The sequence below is a fragment of the Aspergillus tanneri genome (assembly GCF_003426965.1).
Source record: "Aspergillus tanneri strain NIH1004 chromosome Unknown AapTan_7_pilon_pilon_pilon, whole genome shotgun sequence".
Classification (NCBI taxonomy): domain Eukaryota; kingdom Fungi; phylum Ascomycota; class Eurotiomycetes; order Eurotiales; family Aspergillaceae; genus Aspergillus; species Aspergillus tanneri.
This window is the reverse complement of record NW_022984634.1, coordinates 2,708,337-2,733,735: the sequence shown is the minus strand read 5'-3', so window position 1 is coordinate 2,733,735 and position 25,399 is coordinate 2,708,337. Positions and strand designations below refer to the sequence as shown.

At 51.1% G+C, this 25,399-nt stretch overlaps 9 protein-coding genes across 9 annotated transcripts; 6 read left to right on the top strand and 3 right to left on the bottom strand.

Annotated features, from left to right (window-relative positions):
- Window positions 1-178: 178 nt before the first annotated feature.
- ATNIH1004_007508 (cytochrome c oxidase subunit 6B family protein) lies at window positions 179-595 on the top strand (the record flags this gene model as incomplete). The annotated part of the gene is made up of 2 exons (XM_033572131.1): window positions 179-409; window positions 473-595. 2 exons carry the CDS (start codon window positions 179-181, stop codon window positions 593-595), a joined length of 354 nt encoding a protein of 117 aa, XP_033425446.1.
- Window positions 596-1,193: 598 nt separating this feature from the next.
- ATNIH1004_007507 (putative RNA-binding protein (Nab3)) lies at window positions 1,194-4,136 on the bottom strand (the record flags this gene model as incomplete). Its single annotated transcript, XM_033572130.1, has 6 exons — window positions 1,194-1,735; window positions 1,807-2,027; window positions 2,086-2,149; window positions 2,206-2,569; window positions 2,632-2,807; window positions 2,870-4,136. 6 exons carry the CDS (start codon window positions 4,134-4,136, stop codon window positions 1,194-1,196), a joined length of 2,634 nt encoding a protein of 877 aa, XP_033425445.1.
- A 1,073-nt stretch (window positions 4,137-5,209) lies between these two features.
- Window positions 5,210-6,411, top strand: ATNIH1004_007506 (peptidyl-tRNA hydrolase domain protein; the record flags this gene model as incomplete). Its single annotated transcript, XM_033572129.1, has 4 exons — window positions 5,210-5,400; window positions 5,739-5,903; window positions 5,975-6,235; window positions 6,321-6,411. 4 exons carry the CDS (start codon window positions 5,210-5,212, stop codon window positions 6,409-6,411), a joined length of 708 nt encoding a protein of 235 aa, XP_033425444.1.
- A 119-nt stretch (window positions 6,412-6,530) lies between these two features.
- On the bottom strand, window positions 6,531-7,787 carry UTP6 (snoRNA-binding rRNA-processing protein UTP6; the record flags this gene model as incomplete). The annotated part of the gene is made up of 2 exons (XM_033572128.1): window positions 6,531-7,625; window positions 7,698-7,787. The coding sequence occupies 2 exons, from the start codon at window positions 7,785-7,787 to the stop codon at window positions 6,531-6,533; spliced, it is 1,185 nt and encodes a 394-aa protein (XP_033425443.1).
- Window positions 7,788-8,176: 389 nt separating this feature from the next.
- Window positions 8,177-11,488, top strand: ATNIH1004_007504 (putative integral plasma membrane protein; the record flags this gene model as incomplete). The annotated part of the gene is made up of 8 exons (XM_033572127.1): window positions 8,177-8,215; window positions 8,277-8,826; window positions 8,890-9,016; window positions 9,126-9,164; window positions 9,218-9,305; window positions 9,356-9,401; window positions 9,451-11,258; window positions 11,330-11,488. The coding sequence occupies 8 exons, from the start codon at window positions 8,177-8,179 to the stop codon at window positions 11,486-11,488; spliced, it is 2,856 nt and encodes a 951-aa protein (XP_033425442.1).
- Window positions 11,489-13,039: 1,551 nt separating this feature from the next.
- ATNIH1004_007503 (uncharacterized protein) lies at window positions 13,040-14,720 on the top strand (the record flags this gene model as incomplete). Its single annotated transcript, XM_033572126.1, has 3 exons — window positions 13,040-13,868; window positions 13,929-14,090; window positions 14,395-14,720. 3 exons carry the CDS (start codon window positions 13,040-13,042, stop codon window positions 14,718-14,720), a joined length of 1,317 nt encoding a protein of 438 aa, XP_033425441.1.
- Window positions 14,721-15,771: 1,051 nt separating this feature from the next.
- ATNIH1004_007502 (cleavage polyadenylation factor subunit CFT2) lies at window positions 15,772-18,827 on the top strand (the record flags this gene model as incomplete). The annotated part of the gene is made up of 2 exons (XM_033572125.1): window positions 15,772-15,920; window positions 15,989-18,827. 2 exons carry the CDS (start codon window positions 15,772-15,774, stop codon window positions 18,825-18,827), a joined length of 2,988 nt encoding a protein of 995 aa, XP_033425440.1.
- Window positions 18,828-18,909: 82 nt separating this feature from the next.
- ATNIH1004_007501 (amino acid permease) lies at window positions 18,910-20,805 on the bottom strand (the record flags this gene model as incomplete). Its single annotated transcript, XM_033572124.1, has 7 exons — window positions 18,910-18,979; window positions 19,030-19,101; window positions 19,157-19,486; window positions 19,553-19,867; window positions 19,925-20,099; window positions 20,159-20,274; window positions 20,360-20,805. The coding sequence occupies 7 exons, from the start codon at window positions 20,803-20,805 to the stop codon at window positions 18,910-18,912; spliced, it is 1,524 nt and encodes a 507-aa protein (XP_033425439.1).
- Window positions 20,806-21,346: 541 nt separating this feature from the next.
- On the top strand, window positions 21,347-24,340 carry SFB3 (Sec23/Sec24 family protein; the record flags this gene model as incomplete). The annotated part of the gene is made up of 6 exons (XM_033572123.1): window positions 21,347-22,357; window positions 22,407-22,504; window positions 22,559-22,899; window positions 22,948-23,385; window positions 23,483-23,674; window positions 23,721-24,340. The coding sequence occupies 6 exons, from the start codon at window positions 21,347-21,349 to the stop codon at window positions 24,338-24,340; spliced, it is 2,700 nt and encodes an 899-aa protein (XP_033425438.1).
- Window positions 24,341-25,399: the final 1,059 nt, after the last annotated feature.

Sequence of the window (25,399 nt, the reverse complement as noted above, 5' to 3'; positions counted from 1 at the left end):
GTGAGAGCGATGGAGACGAGGCATGCGGTCGATTTGGTTTAGCGCCACAACGCTGCCAAGCCATGACTGCAGCACCGCGGAGCAAGTATTCATCAATGAAATACTTCAGGTCTTGCTGCCACTTCCCCTCCCCCCCAACGATTCCGTTCCGTCTCTGTTTTATCTGAAACCAGTCACTATGGGTTGGTTCCCTTGGTCTTCGTCCGATTCCGCCAGGAAAAATGCCTCCGACGGCGGTCGCATAGCTCCAGATCGGTCATCCCGACAGCGATGCTGGGAGGGTCGCGATCTATTCTTTTCCTGTCTCGATGAAAACAATATTATCGATGCCATCAAGGATGACAAGGAAGCCCGACGCAAGTGTGGCAAGGAGATCGCAGAGTTTGAATCTGCCTGTTCCAAAACATGGGTATGTGCATACGTCCTTTAGCCTTTGCTATAGGCTACAATCACTGACGGATCATCTGGACAGGTCAAGTATTTCAAGGAAAAGCGTGTGATGGAGTACAATCGAGATAAGACTATCGAGCGGATTAAGAAAGAGGATGCGGCCAAAGTCCAAGATCTAAAAGCGCAAGGGTGGACATCGAAGTGAGGAGGATAGAATATGGAAAAAGAACATGATATGGGAAGACAGGGAAAGAACGAAAAAAGAAAAAAAAAAAGTGTCCCCTTAGAATCGGACACTCTTGTACCATAGTTACACTACTCCATTCATAATGACAAGACCAAACCGATGCTCATCATCTACAATCCTGTCTTTGCTGCCAGCTACTATGATATTCCGGTATTAAGATCGTATTTGCTATGCTATTATCCTTCGCTAACCATTATGCGCCTTGATACATGGCAAAACGACGAAACGACCAAAGAAAACCCACAGATATGATCGCGATAACAGGCGCAAGCATCGTGTTTCCCTGAATATCTATTGTGCAGGTGTTTCAAAAGATTCATAAACTAGTGCACCATTGTCGCAGACACTCGCTTGCTCAACCGAATGGAAAAAATACAGTAAAACCAACGGCCATCATAATCATGCCCGACGACCGTACCGTGAAGAGACTTGATTGATAAATCATACGCCCAACTCCGCGATATTGTGCAAGTGACTAGAATCCACAGAAGATGTATGGTTAGGATAGTAAAAGATAAGGAGATGCTAGATAACAGCAAAGAAACTCGTCATAAGATCATTGCTTCCATTTGCCCAGCTGGTTCATGATGTTTTGTACATGGGGGGCAACGGTACCCTGGTTTTGGGGTTGTTGGCCACCAAGACCCTTAGCCAGTAGTGAGATTAGATTAGGGTCGGACACTACCGGAGCGTTAGGCGCCTGAATGGGGAAGTGCTGAGGATGGAGAGGATGGGGCGGATTGGCTGGTGGCACAGGGTGGCGCGTGGCAGCACTGAGAAGGCTGGCAAGATCTGCAGTTGCCTGGGGGGTGTTGGCCGAGGAGAAGGACTGTTGCGTGGTGGGTACGGCAGGTGGTCGCTGCTGAAGCGCACTCAGAAGGGATTGTAGGGTAGGCCCATCCAGGGACGTGATCATGTTTGCAATGTTGGGGGCATTCGAGAGCGCCGGCAGCGAGGGCGGCGGGATCGAAGCAGGAGGTATGGAAGGCACCCCGAAAGCCGGATTGGGAGGGAAAGGTGTCGGCGGAGCGCCACGCTGCATCGACTGGGCATGGAAGACAATTTCCGCGGCAATGCTCGGTTCAACGTCAGGGTATTCTACGGGGAAATTAGCACATAAAGAATTGGTGCAACAACGTTGGCACTATGAGGGGACGTGGACAACCCACCGTTGAATCGGATATTGTCCGGACCTCCACCTCGGTCAAACACCTGCAGCGGAATTTTCCTGGATACTTGATTGGGACGAGCTAGTCTCACCACAGCAAGAACGCCCTCGGCAATCTGACGCTGGACTGCAGCGTTGAGAGGAATCCGGGGTCCAAGCACCAGAATGTCGACTCGAAGGCCACGATTACGGAACGCATTCTCGACCTGGAAGATGAAATTGCTGAATATTTCGCATTAGCATCGATTGATCATGGAGGGTCTATGAAGCTTGGACGAACCGATCCACTTCTTCCAGCACAAGGATTTGTACTTCGGGAACGTCTCTAGGGGTTCGCCGAGGGACTGGCAAGTCTGCATCCATATCGTATGCGCGGGCACGAGGACTAACGCTCCGATACCTTCGTTCTCTCGTAAACGGAGAGCGGGAACGCCGTCGCTCGCGTCGTTCAAACCGCTCTGGAGTTCGATCTCGTGATCGATAACCGTCTCGGCCACGGAAGCTACGAGGCGACGGCGATCGAGGGGGACGATAATCATCGCGGCGACGATGAGTAGGCTCATCTCGAAAGTCACTGAACGGTACTCTACCTGGCTCGTAAGATCTTTCATAGCGATCTCCAGCAGCCCGGTTGTTGCGACTGGCGGGAGGTCCAGCCCTACTATATTCCGGAGATCTCGAGCGTCTGAGTGCGGGAGCGCGAGATGACTCGGCCACAGCGGGCCCGGGTCTGGTGTTTCTTTGGGGTTTTGAAATTTCGAGGTCTGATAGAGAGCGTCAGCGAGTTGGAATTCCGCCGTCGCCGAGAGGATCAATACTTACGAACTTTCCGGCCCCGAATCACTGCACCTTGTTCTGCATCCAAAGCTTGTTTGCAGGACGAAGAATCAAGGAACTGGATGAAACCGTAGGCCTGTTTGATAGATATCTGGGCCAATTTCCCGTATTTATGGAATATGTGAAACAGATCTCTTTTTGTCACTCTTTCAGTAGGCAGATTGCCTGCGTTGCTCATTAGCAGCCCATATAATACAGCTATTGCATTTTGAGATATTGATACTGACCAACAAATAGCCTTGACCCCGGTGGGAAACGGTCCCACAGTCCCTCTGTGACATATATTCTTTCATTATGTAGGAATTCATCATACTTCTTCTGCACCTCGGGGCCCCAAGGGGAGTCGTCATCGGCACCTTTAGATTTGCCTTGTTTGCCATCTGTACGAGAGCCCTTAGCACCCGGAGTAGATGATGGCTCCTGGGGTTCTGCCGAAGCAGTAGTAGGGGGAGATTGTTGGAAGCTCGGGACCGGGGGAGGAGGCAAGGTGCTGGCACCCGAAGATGTTCCCGGAGCTCCCGCGGCGGCCAATGTAGGTAGCCCCAAGGTAGACTGGTAATTACTTTGTTGATTGGGGAATGAGGTGGGAGTATTGGGTGTATTGGGAGGGAGCTGATGATAGGAACGTATATCATCACTGGGGCTGTAGTTGGGATGGATTGCAGGCTTCTCTTGGGGTGGGGGGCGAGGGGGGAGGCCTAGGGAAGATTGAAGGGCTTCGTCAGACGCCGCTTGAGGGACTGCAGAGGTATCATTCGCCGACGGTGAAGCCATCCCCATCACTGCAGGGGTAGGGGGTGCGGTAGTAGAGGGAGGGGGGAGATTATCGAGGAGGTTCTGGAAATCAACGCCATCCTCTGCGGTGTTATCCGCGGGTTTGCTCTGGGTGTCTAGGCGTTCTTGCGGCGCAGACAGTGCCGTCCAACTGGCGACTGCATGGTCTACCTCGTTCGCAATGGGGATGCTCTGAGCATGGGGAGAAGAAAGGACATCGGGGACAGGGTGAGCTAAGTGGATGGCTGGATCTGATGGAGGAAAAGATGTTAGAGAAGAGTTCGCTGCAGAATTCTGGACAGCAGACGAGGTCGCAGTGGCCATGGAAGGAGTAGAATGAACTGCAAAGGGTGACGCCTGGGGATGTGCAGCTGTTGTTGACGAGCAGGTTTCATCATCGCGTGGAAAAGAGCCAAATTGTAAACTACCTTGTGTCTGAGGTGGTGGTTGTTCCGAGCCCCTCCCGGAACCTGTTTTTCCATTCACATCCGTAGGCCCTGCATGAAGGGCCTGGGGGTTTCCATCATGGTGCACCGGGAAAATGTCGCCCAAGAAAGCTTCAGACTTCTCGTAAGTCGACGTATCGTTGAAAACGGGGTCCATTTGATTTTGAAGCACTGGAATATTGGCCGGTTCCGCGATGTGTAGCGGGCGAGGGCTTTCGGGAGTCAGGGTCTTGCCTCGAAAATGAAGAGCTTCATCTGGGGAACTTGGCGTCATGTAGACCAAGGATGAGAAATTGATTCATCTACAAGAAAAGGAAAAGAAAAGGAAAAAAAAAAAAAGCAACGAGACACGATACGAAATGGGGACTTTCAAAATCGACGAAGCTAAGGTGGGGCTATCTTGGAAAAAGAACCGGGTCGTTGGAGTGACGGGGCGGTAAAATGAGACGAAAAATATACAGGTGGTCTCAAGGGAGAGAGGGGGGAATGGAGTTCGAACTGACAGAAGAAGAGAAAAGAAAGAAAACAAAAAATAAACAGGAAGAAGAGCTTTTAGGATTTGACGTCGAAAAGACCTAGTAACCGACGGATGGGAAAGGATGAGTCGGAGTCGATGAAAGAGGCCAGAGACCAGACTGGCACTTCGTCAAGAATACTAATCCCTAGTAAATCGGGATCATCTGACCATGCAGGGGAGCTAAGGAACCGGGGAGTATGGATATGCAGAGAAACAAAGTTGCGGTCACGTTCGTGTTTGTGTGGTCCAACCTCGGAATAGAACTAGCGAGGGGAATTAATCCCTTGGGGTTTGGAGTACGGAGAAGTTAAAGAAGTACTTGTGTGATTAGGATGGGGAGAGAGACAGAATAGCGAGGGAGAGCAGTCGGGGAGAAAGCGAGAGCGAAGCGAGAACGAAGGGAGGGAAAAAAAAAAAAAAAAAAGAACTAGGTTTGCAAGCGTAAAATTACAGAAAAGGTCAGAGTTTGCGCAAGTCAGCTTACCAAGCCTTACGTACCTTACCCAATTAGACATTCCAGGTGGTCCACGCTGCCCGATTACTGGACACATGCCAGTCTTAGTGGCGGGTCAAAGCCGGCTCTGGATTCTTCTCTGGAACTGCTGGAGCCTCTAAGTGGCCTCATTAGTCAAGCCAGCTAAGAGTAAATTCCTCACTTGGCCAGGTCCAGAACTGGCTGTAGACGGAGCATGGAGTCGTTGACTGAGTTGAGTTGGCGAGCTTGCACGTGGTGTAAAGAAAGGATCCATCATGTCCGTAGTACTGCAGCAGCTCTCTGTCTAACTATGACTGTTGCTATTACATATTCATATTTATTCTAGTTATCATCAATGGTCTCGGAGCGAACTCCGGAGGATTATCTACTACCCCCACTATTTGGATACCTGAGGAAGCAGTTAAGGCTGGGATTTGCTGAGTCATCTATTCAGTACCTTACCTTACATAACCAGACGGAACGGCTCCTGGTTCCGACTAGTTCGGATTTCCTGGACGATCCCCGTGCTTGTTACTGGCTAGTCTGGTATGGGATCCTTAATTCAATGTCCCCATTGCACACTTGAATGCTTTCCGGTGCATGCTGTTGATGTATGGGGTATGTATGGGGAACATCCTAAGTACTTACCGGCATAAATTCAACCAATGCACATGTTCACTCATTTTCTTTGAAGAAAACAAGGCAATATAAATTTTCTTTTTCTTTTTTTTGGTTGTGTATTATTATTTTCTATTGTTGTTATTTTCCCACTCTTGAATAGTACCAAGCTATCAGGAAAAAATGGTCACGGTCCTATTCCCCCGGCTCTTTTCCTGCCTCTCCCCTCTTTGCTCTTTCTCCTCAGGCCCCACATGCACAGCAAGGCGGTTTGCTTCGAGACGCGCCGCGGCCATTAATCGTGCCTCCGACGAGGATTTAGCCGCTGCACGGGAATGGCTCGCATCCCTCCATTCCAAGTCAATTCCGCGTCACATCTGCGAGATTTCATTCAGCCGTTCCAGCGGCCCCGGTGGCCAGAACGTAAACAAGTTAGGCAATTTCCCCTTGCAACCTCGTACATGAAGCTAACGCGGAATTTGTGCAAATTTCGGGGGGATAGAGTGAACTCAAAAGCAACACTCAAGGTGCCTCTTCAATCACTCTTGCCTCTGGTGCCTACTATTCTACACCCTCCACTACGGTCGTCCCGCTACTTCGCAGAGAGGACGCAGAGCCTCGTTATACAATCGGAAGAGTCGCGGAAGCAGGCTACCAACGTGGAGTACTGTTATGAAAAACTCCATCAAATACTGAGAAGTACTGCAAAAGATATCATCCCCGGAGAGACCTCTCAGGAGCAGAAGGATCGCGTGCATAAATTGTACGTTCATATGGAGATGTAAAGAGTTCATTTGCGACATCGACACTGCAATGACTGATGCGAAAATGATGCTAATAATATACAGGAAAAAAGCTGAAAACGAGGCACGGATTAAGGCAAAAAAGCTGCACAGCAGCAAAAAGAGTAGCCGACGGGGTGGTACAAATGACGAATGATTGAGATGCTAACTTTTCTTGGCCTATGCTTATGAAACCTTCCGTCTGCTTTTGCCATTAATAATACCATGGTAACCCCGGTGAACGCCTGCTGCTGATAATATGGGAAAGTAAGCGCCCTATTGCTGAAGAACTTGCTGCGCATTCTGAATAGTCACTGTTGCTACTGTTCGCAAGGATGGGTCTAGATCTTCCCTTGTCTCCAACGACTGCATCCAGTTGATAACCTCCTTGGCGACACGAGGGTCTTCCCAATGGCCTTTTAGACGGGCCAATGATGTACCAAGAGCTCGCGGGAACTCGGGTGAAGTGGGGTGGATGCCGGCGGTTGGAAGCCTTATATGGCAAATCTGCGCAAGGTAGCTGTCTGGGTTGGTTTCCTGCATCACCGCAACGACATGTTCCAGGATCTTGCGCAGGCATGGCACGGCTTCGAATTCAAGGGCCATGTTATAGAACTCGTGCCCAAATTTGTCATCGTTGTTGAAATTTTTCATCGCAGTGTCGAAAATAGCCATGGGGATAGCACCGCTAAGTGCAGGCGTCGAGTTCAAGGTCTGTAATGCCACTTGGTCCACACCATCTGCATCTCCAGCGCTTGGGTTGATGTCTTCCTCGGTGATTTTTGGTAGCGTGATCATGTCGGCATTAGGATCGTCCGTCGAGTCCTCTGCGGGTTCGGGGGACTCGACCTCTTTATCAAGTCCCAAAATGCGTTGTCGGGCAATAAGTTTGGCCGTGTAAATTAACTCCAACTTCGCGTATTGGATCCAGAGTTTCCTTGAGCTCTTGCAAAATCTCAGCCCACGCTGCATGTAACTTCGGGCTTGAGACATATCGGCATGGTCTTCCAAGTTATATTGCGCGGCATATATCCACAATTCAGCACTGGTTGGGTGAAACCGTAGGGCGTCCGTGAAGACAGAACAAAGTTTCTTGAAGGACTTTTGTTGCCTCGCATATTCGACATACTGGACCCATAAACCAAGATCACCATGGAATTTACGAGTTGCTCGATCCAGAATAAAGAATATCCGTCGTTGTCCAGAGTATCCGGCATACCTAACGCCCAATCGCTTCACCCTCTTGCGCCGTAGGGTGTCTAGGTTTATCTCGTACTCCACATATCGGATAAAGTCTGAAGGTTGCGCTCCACGGGCGTTCAGCTTGTGCTCGAAGTCCGACCTCTTTTTTATAATGGCTGAGATTTCATCCTAAACTCGCGCAAGACAAGAACTTGTCAGTCGTAGAGCCCCATCAAGTTGGAGAATTTTGGCTTTTCTTACCTTATTGAAGATCTTCTTCCGTTCGTACTCCTTGAGCTCTGGAACTGATTTCTCCAGAAAGAAACGGGCCTTATCAGCAGCGGTTGACATGGCTGTGACTGATGGTGGTGGTGCTGCTGCTATTGATTCTCGCTGCTTCTTCAAGGAAAGCAATCTTCCGAAGAAATGATTCGAAAATAAAAAAAAGTGGTCGGCATCCCGCACTGCTCGCCGCCTGCCTATTTGGAGCTAGTGGCACCGGCGCCCGCGAACGTTCGATTATTGTCATTTCTTAGTTGCATCTTACGTTGCCTTAAAAAGGCCTACACTTCAGGGGCTTTCCACATTTCTCTTTTGTTGAGTTATTCCCTCTTTCCTCTCTCTTTTTCAATTCTCTTTTCTCGACACTCTTTTGCCTTCTTGTTCTTGTATTTTTTTGTCTTTTATTTCTTTTCTTCCCCCATTAGTTTAAGACTGGCCCCTGCGTCTCCCGTGCTGCCATGGCACCCAGGTATAAAGATGGGGACGCCGTTGTAGCGGTTAGTGCTGATTATTGCTGGCCAGATTATTCGAGGCCGTCTCTTTTTGCTGAATAGATAGCAGGTGAACGGAAAATGGGTGTCCTGGGCTCATACTGCCGTAGCGTACACGGCATTTTTCAGCGCCCTGATCGTAGGAATGGCCCTACATTTCCGGAAGATCGTGCAGAACGAACACTACGGCTATCCGGATGAATGGTTCCCTTCTGTTTCGGCCACGATTGGTGATCGCTATCCCGAACGATCTTTCTTCCAAGTCTTTATCGCCATCACCTCGGGTCCTCGATTCGCCCTCGTGTTCCTTTGGTACCTCCTGACCTCGCGCCCAAACTCTTCGCTTCCCAAGATAGTTGCTGGTGTTGGACTGTTCCGGACCTTTACTTGTGGTGGTTGGACCTATGTGACATCCACAGATGATCATGATTGGCATGACATCTTCATGATCTCTTACCTGGTTGCGACGCTACCGTGGACACTCGGCTGCCTGGCTTTGAGTCCCAACAATCGACGGGCCCTCAAGTACCGAAAGGTTCTGGCGAGCTTGTTTTTCGGTACTTTGGTGCCATTGATCTACTACTTCATCCAGCACAAAGTCCATAAGGTTCCCGGGGGTAAGGATGGTGTTAATGTGGCCAATAAGTTCGAGATTAAATGCTGACCATCTTTCCATGCAGCGTACACCAAATACGCATTTTTCGAGTGGTCCCTGATTCTGTTCGACGTGGGTTTCGATGCGGTTACTGCGTTGGACTTTGATACCTTTGAAATTGTGGTGAGGGACGTTAAAGGAATCAGCAGAGGGTATGTACAGTGGCTTCCGAAGTAAAAAAACAAAAAAGAAGGAAATGTACAGTCGCCAGAGACCAATTGTTGTTACTTGAAAGATGGGCTCTAAAGTTTTATTCTTCAGGCAGTTGAAGACCACCGCGGACTCCATCCTTGAGAAAGAGTGTGTATAATCTGCTCTCCAGAGATATCATGATTATGCCAGTTAACCCGTAGCCAGGAAGGGCAAGCCTGTTGGAAACACGTTTGGCGAGGTTTTTTCTGGGCCGAAGTCATCGATGCAGCAGCAGATGTCTACAACGGGGTAAATCAGTTATGGCCCTTTCTGCAAACTCAATTACTGACAAAACGTAGTTTGTCTTCTGGTCCAACTGGACGGCTCTTGGGCTCCTTGTCTGGTGTAAGTGTTATTAGTCGTTGCCCATGAGGATGAACTCTAATAAATGTAGACTTTCCTCTTTGGCACATGGGCATTTCCGGCTACGAAGCCGCCATTGTATGCTATGCCGCGCCGCTTCTTTTCGCGATTCCTGGCCTGAGAACCGCAGTCGCCAAGAAACCTATATATTTCCATTTCCTGTCGCTTTCTGGACTTCTTGCCTATAAAGTGCAAACCCCTGCCAACCGACTTTTCGTAACAGGCTTTGCTGTCTGCTGTGGCGGACTCACATGGACTGCTATGCTGTATTCGGACCGGGGGAACAACGCCAGACTAGAGTCTCGTATCACCGCATGGGCTATGGGATTAATCTTATCGAGCATTGCCAAGTTTGCTTGCAAAACTAACAACCCGATTTGGCCAACCATGCATGCTGGAAATGGTGGATGGAATAAGCTAGGCTTGCTCCTTGCGATCCTTGCTGTTCTGAGGGTACACAGGAGAGGACCGACTAGCGGAGGCGATTATTTGCCTCCGAGCACTAAGAAAGGCTCTCCAGTGATGGCTGGTTTGGGCATTGGTGCCTTGACCTTCCTAATGCATTCCCTTCTGTCTGATTCGAGCACCATGATTTCCTGGGTTTGGGAGGGGTACCCTGTGCGAGGGCCTATCGCAGTGCCTCACGGAGCACTTACGATCTTCGCAATGGGCGCCGGTCTTATCTTTGGCCTCTACTGCCCTGCTCTACTTGGAAGCTGGACTGCATTTGGAATTGGTTCCCTCGGCGCCACTCTACTGACTTGTTACAGTAACTGGACCGGATTCTATGGCGGCCTTATCCTCGCTTTCTACACTTTGGCAGTAACCCCAGTTTTGCTTTCTTCTGCCGTGCGTCATTCTCCACTCTCAACATTCGGAGTTGGCGGAATCTTGTTCATGTTCCTGGTTCTCTTCCACGTATGGGTTGTCGCCTACGCCTTTGTTCCTGGTGGACCTCTCGTCCGTGAGCATACTGACTGGGTTATGATCACCACCATGCTGTCCATTGGTGCAGGTGTCTTTTCGGCTGCTGTGACGAACTCCTCAAACCGACAGAGCAAAACAATTAGTCCAGGTGGACGGAGACAGCGGTCGTACTACATCTATGTCCTTGCGGCGTTGCAGCTGTTTTCCGTAGCCGTTGCATACCTCCGCTTCCCCACAAATGATTACGTCCCCTATCACAAGGAGGACAAAATTGCAACTGTCGGTATCTGGACAGTCCACTTTGGCCTTGACAACGACATGTGGTCTTCTGAGCAGCGCATGCGCCAGGTCATCGAGGAACTCGAACTGGACGTGATTGGTCTACTTGAGTCTGACAATCAGCGAATCATCATGGGCAATCGCGATATCACCCAAGTTCTGGCCGAGGAGATGGGCATGTATGCAGACTTTGGACCTGGCCCTAATAAGCATACTTGGGGTGCCGCCCTCCTTTCCAGGTTCCCGATTGTCAACTCTACCCATCACCTCCTGCCGTCACCTGTCGGCGAACTTGCCCCTGCCATTCACGCCACTCTGGACATGTACGGTGAACTGGTTGATGTCGTGGTTTTCCACTCAGGGCAAGAGGAAGATCCTGAAGATCGTCGCCTTCAGACAGAGTACCTGTCGAAGTTGATGGGCGCGTCCCCTCGTCCGCTGATTTTGCTCAGCTACTTGGTTACCAAACCGCTGGAGGGCAACTACAACACATACGTCAGTGATCTCAGCGGTATGAAGGATATTGACCCTACAGACTGGGATCGGTGGTGTGAGTACATTCTGTATAAGAAACTGAAGAGAACTGGCTATGCTCGCGTCAGCCGAGATTCTATCACGGACACGGAGATCCAGGTAAGCCCTATGGACCTTTTTGTTTCCTTTTCTTTTTCAAGACCATGTAGCTCACTATTCTCGTTTAATAGGTTGGTAAGTTTGCGATTGGGGAGCCCGAACCAGAGAACGAGATGCGGATTCCGGAGGAAATGGTACCTCAAGGTCTACAATTCCCTGCGCTATTCCGCGGCCAAGGAGTCCGCGGTCACCGCTATCATGTCTTTGACGAGCCAAGATACTGGCAATGAGCATGAGTGAAGCAACCATCATTCTTCTCGCTGTGTTGGGTAATTTTACGTTCTATTTTGCCAAAATGTTCAGTATATTTTACCTAAAAGGGCGATCATACCAGCATTTTCATAGCTAATCACTAGCGCGGGTTGCGATGACTTTAATTGGACTTAGAATCGAATATACCTGTATCCATTACGTTTCTATGCTGGAATCACATTCCGTGTCCTTTCTCCTTTGAGATGGATAGGTAGTATCCACTCGTGCATAGCAGCTACCTATTAGGGAGCAAACAGGCTTGTCCTGGGATCGTCAGAAGCTCTCTGGAAATCTTATCTCACAGACCAAGCTCTGGAATGTAAAGCAAACCGTCTCTATAGGCTGGCCTAGGGTCGCGTGACATAATCATGCATGACCAGAACGATTCAATGGTGATTCTATTCCGCAGTAAATTATATCGTTGAAAATGACATCTGTTATCACCATAACGCTTATTCCTAAGACGTCTCTCCCTCTGTCTTTCTCAAGGCACATCGCATGTGTTCTAGGTTTGGCCTGGGGCTCGCCATCCTCCTGACTGCCCGGGAAAAACTCGGAGGCTTCCCCAACTTTTCACATTCCAGCCTTGCAGAAAGCGTTTCCTTCCTGAACACTTGGGCATCACTCCCTGGAATCTGCAGCATAGGCTGTGAAGGTCCCTGCAGGGAATGTACTTTTTACTTTCTTTGTCGATCTTCCTAGCTGCGCTTCTCATAGAAGGTAGGAGGAGGGAGTCGATTCGAACCAAATCGCTGGTAACAAGGAGAGAACCTAAGCCTATTTCGATCTGTCTCTCTCTCTGTGTGCCAAAAAAAAAAAAAAAAAAAAAAAAAAAGAAAAGAAAAGAAAAGTTCTTTTGACAGACTGGGGGAGGGAATTCGGATTCGAGGACATCCTGGACACGGCATTCTGTGCTTGATTTTCTTTATAATTTCTGCTTGTTTTTAGAACACGTTTTCTAAGTAGTATCACTCTTTCAGGTTTCAGTGTGTCCTAATGTACTCCTCATGGTATCCTTGTTGAAAATGGTGCTAATGCTGATGCTTATTTGCCCTTAGAAGCCGTTCTTTGCTGAAGCTAGTTCCATATTCTTCCCTCGTATATTGGACAAAGAGTAACCAACAACGAAGTCCAAGTGCCATACTGTACCCATTTGGATCACTCGACCTAGCACCTTTGCGGTTTTCTTTTCTTTTCTTTTTTTTTTAGCCCCCTTCGGACTGATAGTTGGTGTTACTTCGGGGACTCCATCGTAAAAAGAGATAAAAAAGCGGGGGAACAAAGGTACGTTTCTTTATAATTCTCTTTGAAAGAAGGTCTATATATGGCCGAGGATGGTTCTGATCGATGGTGATATACTGCCTTCCTAGTAACTTGATTTATAACACACATCCCCTGCCGGTTCTTTTCTTGCAGTAATACCTGCTCTCTGGCGCCCCAAATCATTTTGTCCGAAACTTTCAGTACCAGGATCTGTCAGTCCACTGAGTATAGTTCTCAGTTTATAAATACAAAACGGTCTGTCAACTATGCAGAAGCGTCCTGCGAAGAAACAAAAGTCAGCCTCTAAAAAGAAGAGCCTGAAACCCTCAGATCCAGATAATCCCGAAGCTGAACATGTTGAGGTGTTGGATAATCAGCCAAAGCCCCAAGCTGAGTCGAGTCCATCTAAAAATGTTCAATCTAGAACTTCAAAGTCTCCAAATAAACCTAAACCTAAACATACTCGCATCTTGACCAACGCGGGGGCTTCATTGCAGCAGCATACCAAAAAGAACCGGGGCAGCCATCCGCAATCTCTTCGAAATGTCCCTGTTTCTCCAAGCTCTTCACGTCTTCCCACGCTCTCACCACAGGCGGAAGCTGCAATTCAGTTAGAGACCTACAGCCCTAAGGACACTTGCAAAGGGGACGCCAGAATGGGACAGCTTCCCGCTACGGCCCATGCTGGGGGAAAATCATACTTGAAGATCTTCTTTGGGCGCAAGTCGCCGTATCCCCGTTGGCTAGTGGAACGGAAATCCTCATCTGCTGCCTTCCAAGACTCAGACCCAGAGGGTCTCGAATGGGTGCTTGATGCTGAACCCCATGTCCCCCCTCTGACGTCAGGGAGCTCCTGGTTATACAGCTACGCATATTGGCACCTTGAAAATGCACTCACCGACCCAATTTTTCGGCACTATGTGAGACGGTCCATTCGGGAGGATTACGAAGGAGCTTACTCCAGGCTCCAAGACCCTATACCACCTCTTCCACCTGCATTATACTCGCCCTGTTTCCTGGATCGACCAGCTGCTCTTGACAGGATACCGTTCAGGTTTCCGGGCTACGAGCACCCATCGTTGGCACAGCGCCTAGGTACATAGATTGCCTTGCCAATTCCTTCATGCCGCTGACCGAGGTTAATTTCAATTAAAGTATCGCAGGCATCCTTGCCAGTCGAGTCATCCCCTGATCGTAGGCATCCGAGGTCCTCCAAAATCCGTTCTTCGAGCAGCAGCGACCATGGCCCTTGCCAACAGGAGACTTCTCTCCGGTCTACCCTGGAGGAAGGTGCGGATGGTACGCCAACGCCAGTCGGTGAGTACAAATGGATCTCGTTTGTCGTGACTCTCTTGATACTGAGTATGTTTCTATGTCTTTTTCTCTACGTCTTTAAGATCATCCAGTGATATAAATTACTACTGTCTGCTTCGTGTCGCTCATTTATCTTATTCTTTCCAAGAACATCGGATTACCGCCTCGTAGTATCCGGCCAGAGGATAAAGCCGAAGGTAGGTGCACCTCACGTAGCCACAGGCCACATTCTTAACCCTTCCCCCTTACATATAACATTCCTCACGCATGGATGCTCGGTGAGCTAACTTTCTTTTCCAATGTTCAGGAAGTCAGATGTCAGGCCAATTCCCATCAAAGGAGAAGGGTGAATCCTCTCATGCCGCATCAAACAAGAAGTTTACACCCCGTCCTATCATATTAGAGGAGGGTGAAATCTCTCGTGCCGCAGAACAGAGGTACCTTGTTGCCGTAGCAGCAGAGGAGGAGGCTAGATCCCGTGTTGCCGTATCAAACGAGAAAGGCAAACCCCGTACTGCCGTACCAGAAGGGGAAGGTAAATCCTCTCATGCCGCATCAAACTGGAAGGGTAAAGCCCGTCTCGAAGTAGCAGAGGAGGGTGAAGTGATTTCTTTCCCTCAAAATGGTACATAGCAAATCTAACCTCCCTAGTAGCGCGCTTAGAATAGTAGAATCATTTGCCGAACTAAGCATTCGTGGTTGGGAATTTGCAAGCTAACGGAAAGGCCAACAGTGAACAACTTAACTCAGCGGGAGACCAATAGTCCGAGTCGTCTTGAGTGGGCAATAATATCTACAGCCATCGATAAGGTCAGGGGCCCCTTCACACAAGCAAAGCGCTTCGCTATACCACAATGCAAACGGCATTTCAGATTCTGGACCGGGGGAAAACTGACAGATACTGGTGAAGACTCCAGAAGAGCACATAAAACATGGTTTCAACGTCCAGGATAATGTATCGGTACGCCCTCTTCCTGTACTGCAATTAGTACCCCAAAAACGCGGGCGGGACAGCACGGATCGAGAATGTTCACCTTCCACTCACAAATACAATACCCGGTCGAAAAGGGCTGAGAATCAGATTGCACCGGGTTTTGCTAACTTCGGGCCGGGTCAAAAGGTAGGTGATATTCCCGTGCGTGAATCGACTTCACACCTCTCAACTCGGGCTGGGTGAATGATGGCTTTAGGACACGCCTTCGCAGTCTGAGGAACCTTCTTTGAGTCCACTAGCACGTTCATCAAGACGCTAGTATACATGGAGGCAGACAAAGTAGTGGGATCCAATTGATACGGTGCCTTTTCTTCCTCGACGTTCGGACCATGGCTGCATAGCATAACGCATCCACATTGACGTATCTACTAGAATATCACTTGTTGTTGCATCGTCCTCGTACGTAGATGAGTACTGTTAGTAGCAGTCTGTCGACGGATCGGATAACTGTGCAAACACGGCAAACACCAGTTCTTTGTTCCTCTTGCCAGGATTCAGCATCGTCACCCTCGCTAACTATCATCACCAACGCTTTCCTTGCTACGCAATTCATCATGCCACAGTAACTGAAGGCCCCCAGCCTTTATTTGTCTAATCTACTAGTGCAGATCGATGACTCCCTCGAAAGTGCTCCACCGTTGAGTTTCCCAAGACAAACGTCCTCTGCGCCGAACGACGAGCGTCGCGAAGATGTTTACATTCACTCCCTTGCTTGGCGCTCAGTCTTCGTCATCGAAAGCTTCACAATCGATCTTAGAGCTTGATGGTGGAATCAAGATCCTCGTGGACGTGGGTTGGGGTGATACGTATGATCCGCTGGATCTACAGGAGTTGGAAAAGTGAGTTGGTTTCTTTGGATGTCTTGGTTGATTCATGGAGCAGATAGTCTAATCATATCACTTCGTAGACATGTACCTACTCTATCCCTGATTCTTCTAACACATGCGACCCCCGCACACATTGGTGCCTTTGCGCATTGCTGCAAGACGTTCCCCCTTTTCACCCAGATTCCCGTCTACGCCACCAGTCCGGTCATTGCCCTTGGCCGCACGCTTCTCCAGGATCTGTATGCATCGTCGCCACTAGCGGCGACCTTTTTGCCCAAAGCGTCGGTCTCGGAGCCCGGCGCTTCCACCTCCGCCGCATCAGTCGCGGAAAGCGAAGGAGGCCTCGGTGCCAGTCAGGCGGGGCGAATTCTCCTGCAGCCTCCAACGGCGGAGGAGATTGCCAGGTATTTTTCCTTTGTTCATCCGCTGAAGTACTCGCAACCACATGAGCCGCTCCCGTCGCCCTTCTCTCCACCGCTGAACGGCCTCACGATGACTGCCTACAACGCTGGACATACGGTGGGGGGCACCATCTGGCATATCCAGCATGGCATGGAGTCGATTGTGTATGCGGTCGATTGGAACCAGGCGCGTGAGAGCGTCGTGGCCGGTGCCGCATGGTTTGGGGGGTCCGGGGCCAGTGGGACAGAGGTGATCGAACAGTTGCGCAAACCCACCGCGTTGGTCTGCAGCACGAGGGGCGGCGATACGTTCGCTTTGCCTGGAGGCCGCAAGAAGCGTGATGACCTCCTACTCGATATGATCCGAAGTACCCTCGCCAAAGGGGGCACGGTGCTGATTCCCTCCGACACCAGTGCCCGTGTGCTGGAACTGGCCTATGCGTTGGAACATGCGTGGCGCGATGGCCATGAGCCGGACCAGAGCAGCGCACTACAGGGCGCGGGACTGTATCTGGCTGGCCGAAAGGCCAACACGACGATGAGGCTGGCACGGAGCATGCTGGAGTGGATGGACGAAAACATTGTGCGCGAGTTTGAAGCGGCCGAGGGGGTCGACGCGACAACGGGCCAGTCCCGATCTACCGGCGATGGCCCGCGGTCAGGCGGGACGGGTAGTGGGAAGGGAGAAGAGAAGAGAACCGGTCCTTTTACGTTCAAATATCTGAAGATTGTGGAGCGAAAGAAACGACTGGAGAAGATCCTGCAAGACCCCACACCGAAGGTGGTGCTGGCTTCGGATACATCGCTTGACTGGGGCTTCGCGAAGGACTCGCTTCGTCTGGTGGCCGAGGGCCCGAACAACTTGCTGCTGCTCACGGAGCCGCTTCATAGAGAACGGTTGTCCACAGATCGTGAGGAGCCTCGGCGCAAGACTCTGGGGAGCATGATCTGGGAATGGTATGAAGAGCGGAAAGACGGGGTGGCCTTGGAGAAGACCTCGGATGGCGAGACGATCGAGCAGGTGCACAGCGGAGGCCGGGAGCTCTCCTGGACAGACGTGCAGCGGGCGCCACTTGACCCGGGGGAGCAGCTGCTCTACCAGCAATATCTCGCGACAAAACGACAACTGCAGGATACCTCGCAGGCGCGGGGCCAAGAGACGCTGGACAATGGCGCGGACGCGCTGGATGATCGGTCCAGCTCCACGTCGGAGGACTCGGAGGAGGAACAGCAGGGACGAGTGTTGAATTTCTCCACGTCGCTGGCGCATGCGAATCGCAACAAGCTGGGCCTGAGCGACGAGGATCTGGGGATCAATATCCTCCTGCGACGGAAGAATGTGTACGACTACGACGTTCGCGGCAAAAAGGGGCGCGAGCGGATGTTCCCCTACGTGGCCCCGCGGAAGAAGGGTGACGAGTATGGTGAATTTATTCGACCGGAGGAATACCTGCGCGCGGAGGAGCGCGAGGAGGCCGACATGCAACTGCGGCGGTCCGAATCCCAGACCAAGCTGGGTCAGAAGCGGCGATGGGACGAGACGGGGCCCGGCGGAGGCGCCAAACGGGCGACCGCGGGGGAAGCGGATGGCACGCCACGAACGGGAGGGCTCAATGCGGGCGATGGGAGGCGCATGACGGAGAGCGAGGGTGACGATAACGAGGGAGACGACGACGGCGATGCCGATGCAGGCGGCACGGAGGGCGAGGCCGGCTTCGAAGGGCCGGCAAAGGCGGTCTACGAGAAAGCGACACTTACAGTACAGGCACGAATTGGGTTTGTGGATTTCACGGGAGTGCATGACAAGCGCAGCCTGGAGATGCTGATCCCGCTCATCCAGCCGCGGAAGTTGATCCTGGTGGGCGGGATGAAGGAGGAGACGACGGCACTGGCGACGGAATGCCGGAAACTGCTCACGGGCAAGGAAGGGTCAATAACGGAAGACTCAGCGGTGATCTACACGCCAAGCAATGGTGAGACGATCGATGCCAGTGTGGACACCAACGCGTGGATGGTTCAACTCAGCCACCCACTGGTGCGGCGGTTGAAATGGCAACACGTTCGCAGTCTCGGTGTGGTGACGCTAACGGGGCAGTTACGGGGGCTGCGCACGAAGGATGCAGAGGAGAATGAGGAGGAGGGAGCCACACCTGCGAAGAAGCCGAAGCTTATGGCGGAGGCGGAGGAAGCGACGAAGGTCGTCGACGACGCGACGACGATGCAGCATCCGCTGCTAGACGTACTTCCAGCCAACATGGCGGCAGGGACGCGGTCCATGACACGACCACTGCACGTCGGGGACCTCCGGCTGGCGGACCTCCGCAAGATCATGCAGGGGGCAGGACACAAGGCAGAGTTCCGGGGCGAGGGCACGCTGCTGATCGATGGGATGGTAGCGGTGCGCAAGTCTGGGACGGGGAAGATCGAGATGGAAGCGGCAGTGCAGCCGTCGCGAGGAGGGAGTTTTCTAGCGGTGAAACGGAAGATCTACGAGGGACTGGCTGTGGTGGGGAGTTAACAAACTGGATTTATGGATGCTGTATGTCTATAGATCTATAGATGGATCTAAATGTACGGATATGGATATGGATATGATAGGATCATTCAAGAGGGTCATAATCGGACTGAGGAATGGACTGAAAGTCAGCGGTGCGAGGACCGGTATATTTCCTAGGCCGTTAGCAAGATATTCCAAACAATAAAATAATCAATAGACATACCCATTGGCATCAACACGCCACCACAGCCAAGCGAAAAGGGCGATTCCCGACCCAACCCCAAAGCCATAGTTCCTACCACATTATTATTATACAGCCATATATAAGTAGACAGATAAACAAGACATACATATTCTCCCAGGTAACCGGCACTGAAGGCGGAAAAAACAACACGGTACTGATAAACAGCACCCAGAAGACCGACACCCAATTGACGACCGGGGTCCATTTCCCCAGGGTAAAAGGGCCAGCGACGAACGGGACACGATGACGATAGAGCCGATGGGCCAGAATCACAGCGACGTAAGAGAGATCCAGAGCCGGGGCGGTGATGCTGAAGATGGTAGTGGCAGTCTTGGTCGAGGCCAGGGCGATGGTAGTCAGGAGGATACTGAAGATGACGACGAAGATGACTGAATTCACGGGGGTCAGTGTTTGGGTGTTGATCTCAGACAATATCCTACATATAATATAACATATTAGTGTTTGTTTTTATCTCAAATCTAGGTATGATGGAGGAGGGTACTCGGAAAACGGCAAGGCCTCGTCCCTTGCAAAGGCATAAACCATACGAGTATCGGCCAACATGGCAGAACAAGCCGTGAAGGACTGCACCAGGATCGCCATAGCCCACATGAGAGAACCGACGGAGGGACCGGCGACGTTCAGGAAGATCTGGGCGGCGGGGAGTCCGGTGGAGGAATTCATGATGGCGTCGAAATCAGTCAGATGACGACACAGACACACCGTGAGGATCCAGCCCAGAAATCCGGAGATGATCACGGCGGTTTGGATGGCGCGCGGACCAAGAGTGGCGGCGTCGTGGGTTTCTTCAGACATACTATATTTTTATTATTAGATTTTGTTCGACATGATCTATTAGGGATGGATGGGATACTGAGTGGTCCCGTCGTAGTCCGTCATGGTCCAGGCCACGGAGATGAAGCCCAACAGGAAGGAGAATAGCTTTGATCCGTAGCCTGAACCATCGGTGAAGTGGGTGAAGACCCAGGTAAAGGGCTGCTGATTCGGAGAGCGCAGGAGGACAAGACAGATGACGAGGGAAGCCAGAACTGACTGATTAGCACGACACACATAGAGCGTTGGGCATAAGATTAGGAGAGACCCGTACTGTTAATTGGGGCAAACCAGAAGACAATGCGATGGAGGGTTTTGGTGGACCGCGAGCAGACGAGACCCAGGAGGATCAGCAGGAATATGGCGAGGACGACGGTATGGACGGGGGTTCTATCAATATATATCAATCATAGATCATAGATCATAGATCAATGACCTCTAGATCTATATCTATAGATATAGATGGATAGCTTACGGAGAATAAGAATAGTTCATACTGACACCCGCCAACACCATCTGACTGACGGTATAGGTCACACTGGCCACGCCGGCCGTCTGACCCAGCAGATTACTCCAGCCCTGCATCCAGGCAAATAAAGGCACCTGAGGCGGCGGCACGACGTACTTGGCGACAAAGTACATGCCCCCCGCCGTGGGATAGGCAGAGACCAACTCAGCCACGGAGCTGCCGATAGCAAGAGCCATGAGGGAACCCAGAGCCCAGCACCAGACGGCGGTGGCAGGCCCTCCAGCAGCCAGAGGAGCGCCTAGAGTAGCAGGGACCGAGCCCAGGATACCGAGGATGGAGATCGCATAGGAGATGGTGGACCAGGCTGAGAATTCGCGGCGGAGTTCCTTTACTAAGTCAATATATGATTCATCTTGATCATCATAGAGGATAGAGACCTGTTTGAATGTCATTCTATATCATTTATAGATAATTATCTATAGATCTAGATATGGACATAGATGGCGGTGAATATATAGTGAGATAGAGATCCTTGCCTCAGGATCATGATGAGTCAGGACATATAAACAAAATGCATGTAATAATTGTATGTAATGACCGTAAGATAAAGAAACAAGTATGTAATTGTATGTATTCTTGCATATTATAGACTATATAAGACAGCCAAAGTAGAGAAACTAGAGATATTCAATCTACATTAATCCAGCAATACTATGTCACAATCCGATAAGAATCGACATATATTATAGAGAATATACAATAATATGACATAGAATATAGAGACAAGAATATAGAGTAAATATCGAGAATATACGCAGATCTATAGACGATACGGCCGGAACAACATTCCTCCGATGGTCTACGTTGCGTTTGTTTTCCTCTACTCTGTAGATCTCTAGATTTGATCTCTTATTCTCTTCTCTTGACCTAGTTCTTTCTTGTTGTTGTTGTTGTTTTTTCTTTATTGTCTTCTTTCTTCTGGTCTATCATGAAATGGATCCCAATCCCCAAGACCTCCCCGCTCTCTCCTCTCAATTCGGAGGTTTAGGCATCGTGAACGACCCTCCTCGGTCCAAGAAGAAGCATCGCCATGCTCACCATGACATCGCCACTGCCGTTCCCTCCCAGAGTGCTCCTCTGGCACCTCTCGACCATACCTCAACCCAATTCCTCAACACGGGCTTAAATCAGACACCGCAATTTGCTGCCTCTCCCGCTCATCCTCCTCCGACGAATCCCCCCCTCTCCTCCACCTCCGCCGCCGTGCCAACTCAGGGCAAGATTGATCCGGAACAGATACCCAGTGTCCCTCGATCGCGCGACCTGCCTGCTCAATACTACCTGAACCATGTGTATCCCACCATGGAACGCCATCTTCCCCCCCCCGCCGCCATCCCCTTCGTCGCGCACGATCAGGGCAATGCCTCGCCCAAGTACGCACGTCTCACCCTGAACAACATCCCCACGACCGCCGACTTCCTCGCCTCCACCGGTCTGCCTCTGGGTATGATCTTGCAGCCGTTGGCGCGCCAGGACCCCGGCGAGCAGCCCGTGCCCGTACTGGATTTTGGCGACGTCGGTCCACCGCGGTGTCGGCGTTGTCGCACGTATATCAATCCCTTCATGTCCTTCCGATCTGGCGGCAACAAGTTCGTCTGTAACATGTGTACCTTCCCCAACGACGTGCCCCCGGAGTATTTCGCCCCCCTCGATCCCTCTGGTGCACGTGTCGACCGTCTGCAGCGTCCCGAGCTGATGATGGGCACCGTCGAGTTCGTTGTGCCCAAGGAGTACTGGAACAAGGAGCCCGTCGGTATACAGTGGCTGTTCGTCGTCGATACCAGCCAGGAGTCCGTCCAGCGCGGCTTCCTCCGCGGCGTGTGTCAGGGCATCCTCGAGGCGTTGTACGGCGATCACGCCTCGTCCGACGAGCGACGCATTCCCGAAGGCGCCAAGGTTGGCATTGTCACTGTGGACCGTGATGTGCACTTTTACAACCTCAGTGTAGGTTCTCGTTCCTGCTGCCTCTATGCACGCAATGCTGACGAAACAGGCGCAACTCGACAGCGCCCAGATGATGGTCATGACCGATCGCGACGAACCGTTCGTGCCCTTGAGCGAGGGGCTCTTTGTCGATCCTTATGAATCCCGGTACGGAATCTAGAGAACGGAGGGAAGAACGCCGAGGAAGACTAACAGAACTAGGGAAATCATCACCTCATTACTCCAGCAAATCCCCAGCATCTTTGCGCCCTTCAAGATCCCCGAACTGGCGCTGCTGCCCGCGCTGAACGCTGCCCGCTCAGCGCTCCAGGCCACCGGCGGCAAGGTCATCGCCGCCGTGTCCGGTCTCCCCACGGGCGGACCCGGTGGTTTGGTCATGCGCGACGACCCCAAGGTACACGGCACGGAGGCCGAACGCAAATTGTTCACCACCGATCATACCGCCTGGCGCACGGCAGCTGGACAGTTGGCTGAGGCGGGCATCGGTGTGGATATGTTCGTGGCGGCGCCGGGCGGTACCTACGTGGACGTGGCGACCATCGGTAGGTCTCTCTCGCTCTCTATCTATATAATACGTGCTAAATATACAGGTCACATCGCCGAAATCACCGGCGGCGAGACGTTCTTCTACCCCAACTTCCACGCGCCGCGCGACCTGCGCAAATTGGCGCTGGAGCTGGCGCATGCGGTCACACGCGAGACGGGATACCAGGCGCTGATGAAAGTGCGCTGCTCCAACGGGCTACAGGTGGCGGGCTACCACGGCAACTTCGTGCAACATGCGCTGGGGGCGGATCTGGAGATGGGTGCCATCGATGCCGACAAGGCGATCGGCGTGCTGTTCAGCTACGACGGCAAGCTGGACCGCGCGCTGGACGCGCACTTCCAGGCGGCGCTGCTGTACACGTCGGCCACGGGACAACGGCGTGTACGCTGCATCAACACGGTGGCAGCCGTGAATGAGGGGGGGTTGGAGACGATGAAGTTTGTGGACCAGGATGCGGTGGTGAGCCTGATGGCCAAGGAGGGTACGTCCTATTTCCCTGTCTCTCTCTTCTTTTTGATTTTATTTTTTTTCATTTTATTTTATTTTATTTTTTTTAATTTTCCATGCTGACTGAATAGCCGCATCTAAAACGGTGGAAAAACCTCTGTCGGAGATCCGGGCCAGCGTGACGGAGAAGACGGTAGACATCTTCAGCGGTTATCGACGAATCTTCTCGGGGTCACATCCGCCGGGACAGCTGGTTCTGCCGGAGAACCTGAAGGAATTTTCCATGTACATGCTGAGTTTGCTAAAATCACGGGCGCTCAAAGGTAAATGCGATGGCCACTGAGTATCGATCTAAACTGACCCAACCAGGCGGCCAAGAAGCATCGGACCGACGCATTCACGACATGCGACTGTTGCGGTCGATGGGATGCACGGAGCTGGCGCTCTATCTGTACCCACGCATCATCCCGATCCACAACCTCCAGCCGGAAGACGGATTCCCTAACGCGCAGGGGCAACTGCAGGTACCGCCGACACTGCGAGCCAGCTACTCGAAGATCGAGGAAGGGGGCGCGTACCTGGTGGATCATGGCCAAGGGTGCCTGCTTTGGCTGCACGCACATGTGTCGCCGAATCTGCTAGAGGATCTGTTTGGGGAAGGACAGACGACGCTGGCGGGGCTGAACCCACAGACGTCGACACTGCCGGTGCTGGAGACGCATCTGAACGCGCAAGTGCGCAACCTGATCCAGTACCTGGCGACGGTGCGGGGGTCGAAAGCAACGACGGTCCAGCTGGCGCGGCAGGGACTGGACGGGGCCGAGTATGAGTTTGCGCGGTTACTGTTGGAGGACCGGAATAACGAGGCACAGAGCTACGTGGACTGGTTAGTGCATGTGCACCGACAGATCAATCTGGAACTCGCGGGACATCGTAAGCGGGAGGGGACAGAGTTGAGTTTGACTGGATTACGGGCCCCATATTGGTAAAAATTTTTTTTTTCCTTTCTTCTTTTTTCTTTCTTCTTGTGGATCCTCTATGTCTTGGAGACTCGTAGCATGAATGGTGGAGATGATGTAAATGATGGAAATGGATATGAATGGATATAGTCTCGAGGACTCCAATCCATGATGGATACATGAATGTCAATGGATGTGGAATAGAGAATGAATAGAGTGGATCCAAGGGATAAGCTGCCGATGAAGAGAACCAATGGGAAAACAATGAATAGCAGAATTTTTGTCGGAAAAGTGGGTCCGCCTGAAAATTGTTCATCCCGTTTGTTAGACTGTGTTTGAGACTCCTCTTTGGACCCATGGATCCAGTGGAGAACTAGGGACACGACAAAGAGGGCGGATATTGCCACAGACCGGATAGCGACCGGCTAGAAATGCCAAGATTGACAAAGGGTTTTTATTTCCACGCAGAGTTAGTTGGACTTGACTTTGACTTTGACTTTGCATGTGCGTGGATTTCCCGTTTGGGGAATTCGACATGTAGATTTGCACGTTTGTCTAGGTTTGTGCAGGGTTTATGGCGCCATTATATGGATTTGATTGGGTGATGATATTTACGCGTTCTACCTTCTAGATCTTGATTTTAGTCTACTTTTTAGCCCAGTATAAGTCTAGTCTAGGGACTGTAGTTGACATGGCATGCACCCATACTAGTAAAAAGTAGAAGAGCAGTAGCAGAGTAGTAGATGGATTACTAGAAGTAGTAACAGAGATAGATTAAATAAATATGAGGTAATCCAAGTATCCAGATCGGGCTGTTGACACGAGCTCTAGAACCAGTGGATCGATTAAAGTTTTGTCCCTGGTGGCGTCAGGAACAGCCGAGGGAAGATATAAACCTCTGAACTCCTCTGTTCTTTCTTTCCTTCAATCATACTTTCATTCTATCTTCATTCTCTCTCTATCTTCATTCCTTGTTTATCTGTCTGTTGAACGGACTTGAGTCAGATCATTCCTTGTCTGACTACTATCATTTAGTTGACTCATTCGTTGTTGACTATCTACTTCTTATACAGTCTTAACAATCCTTAC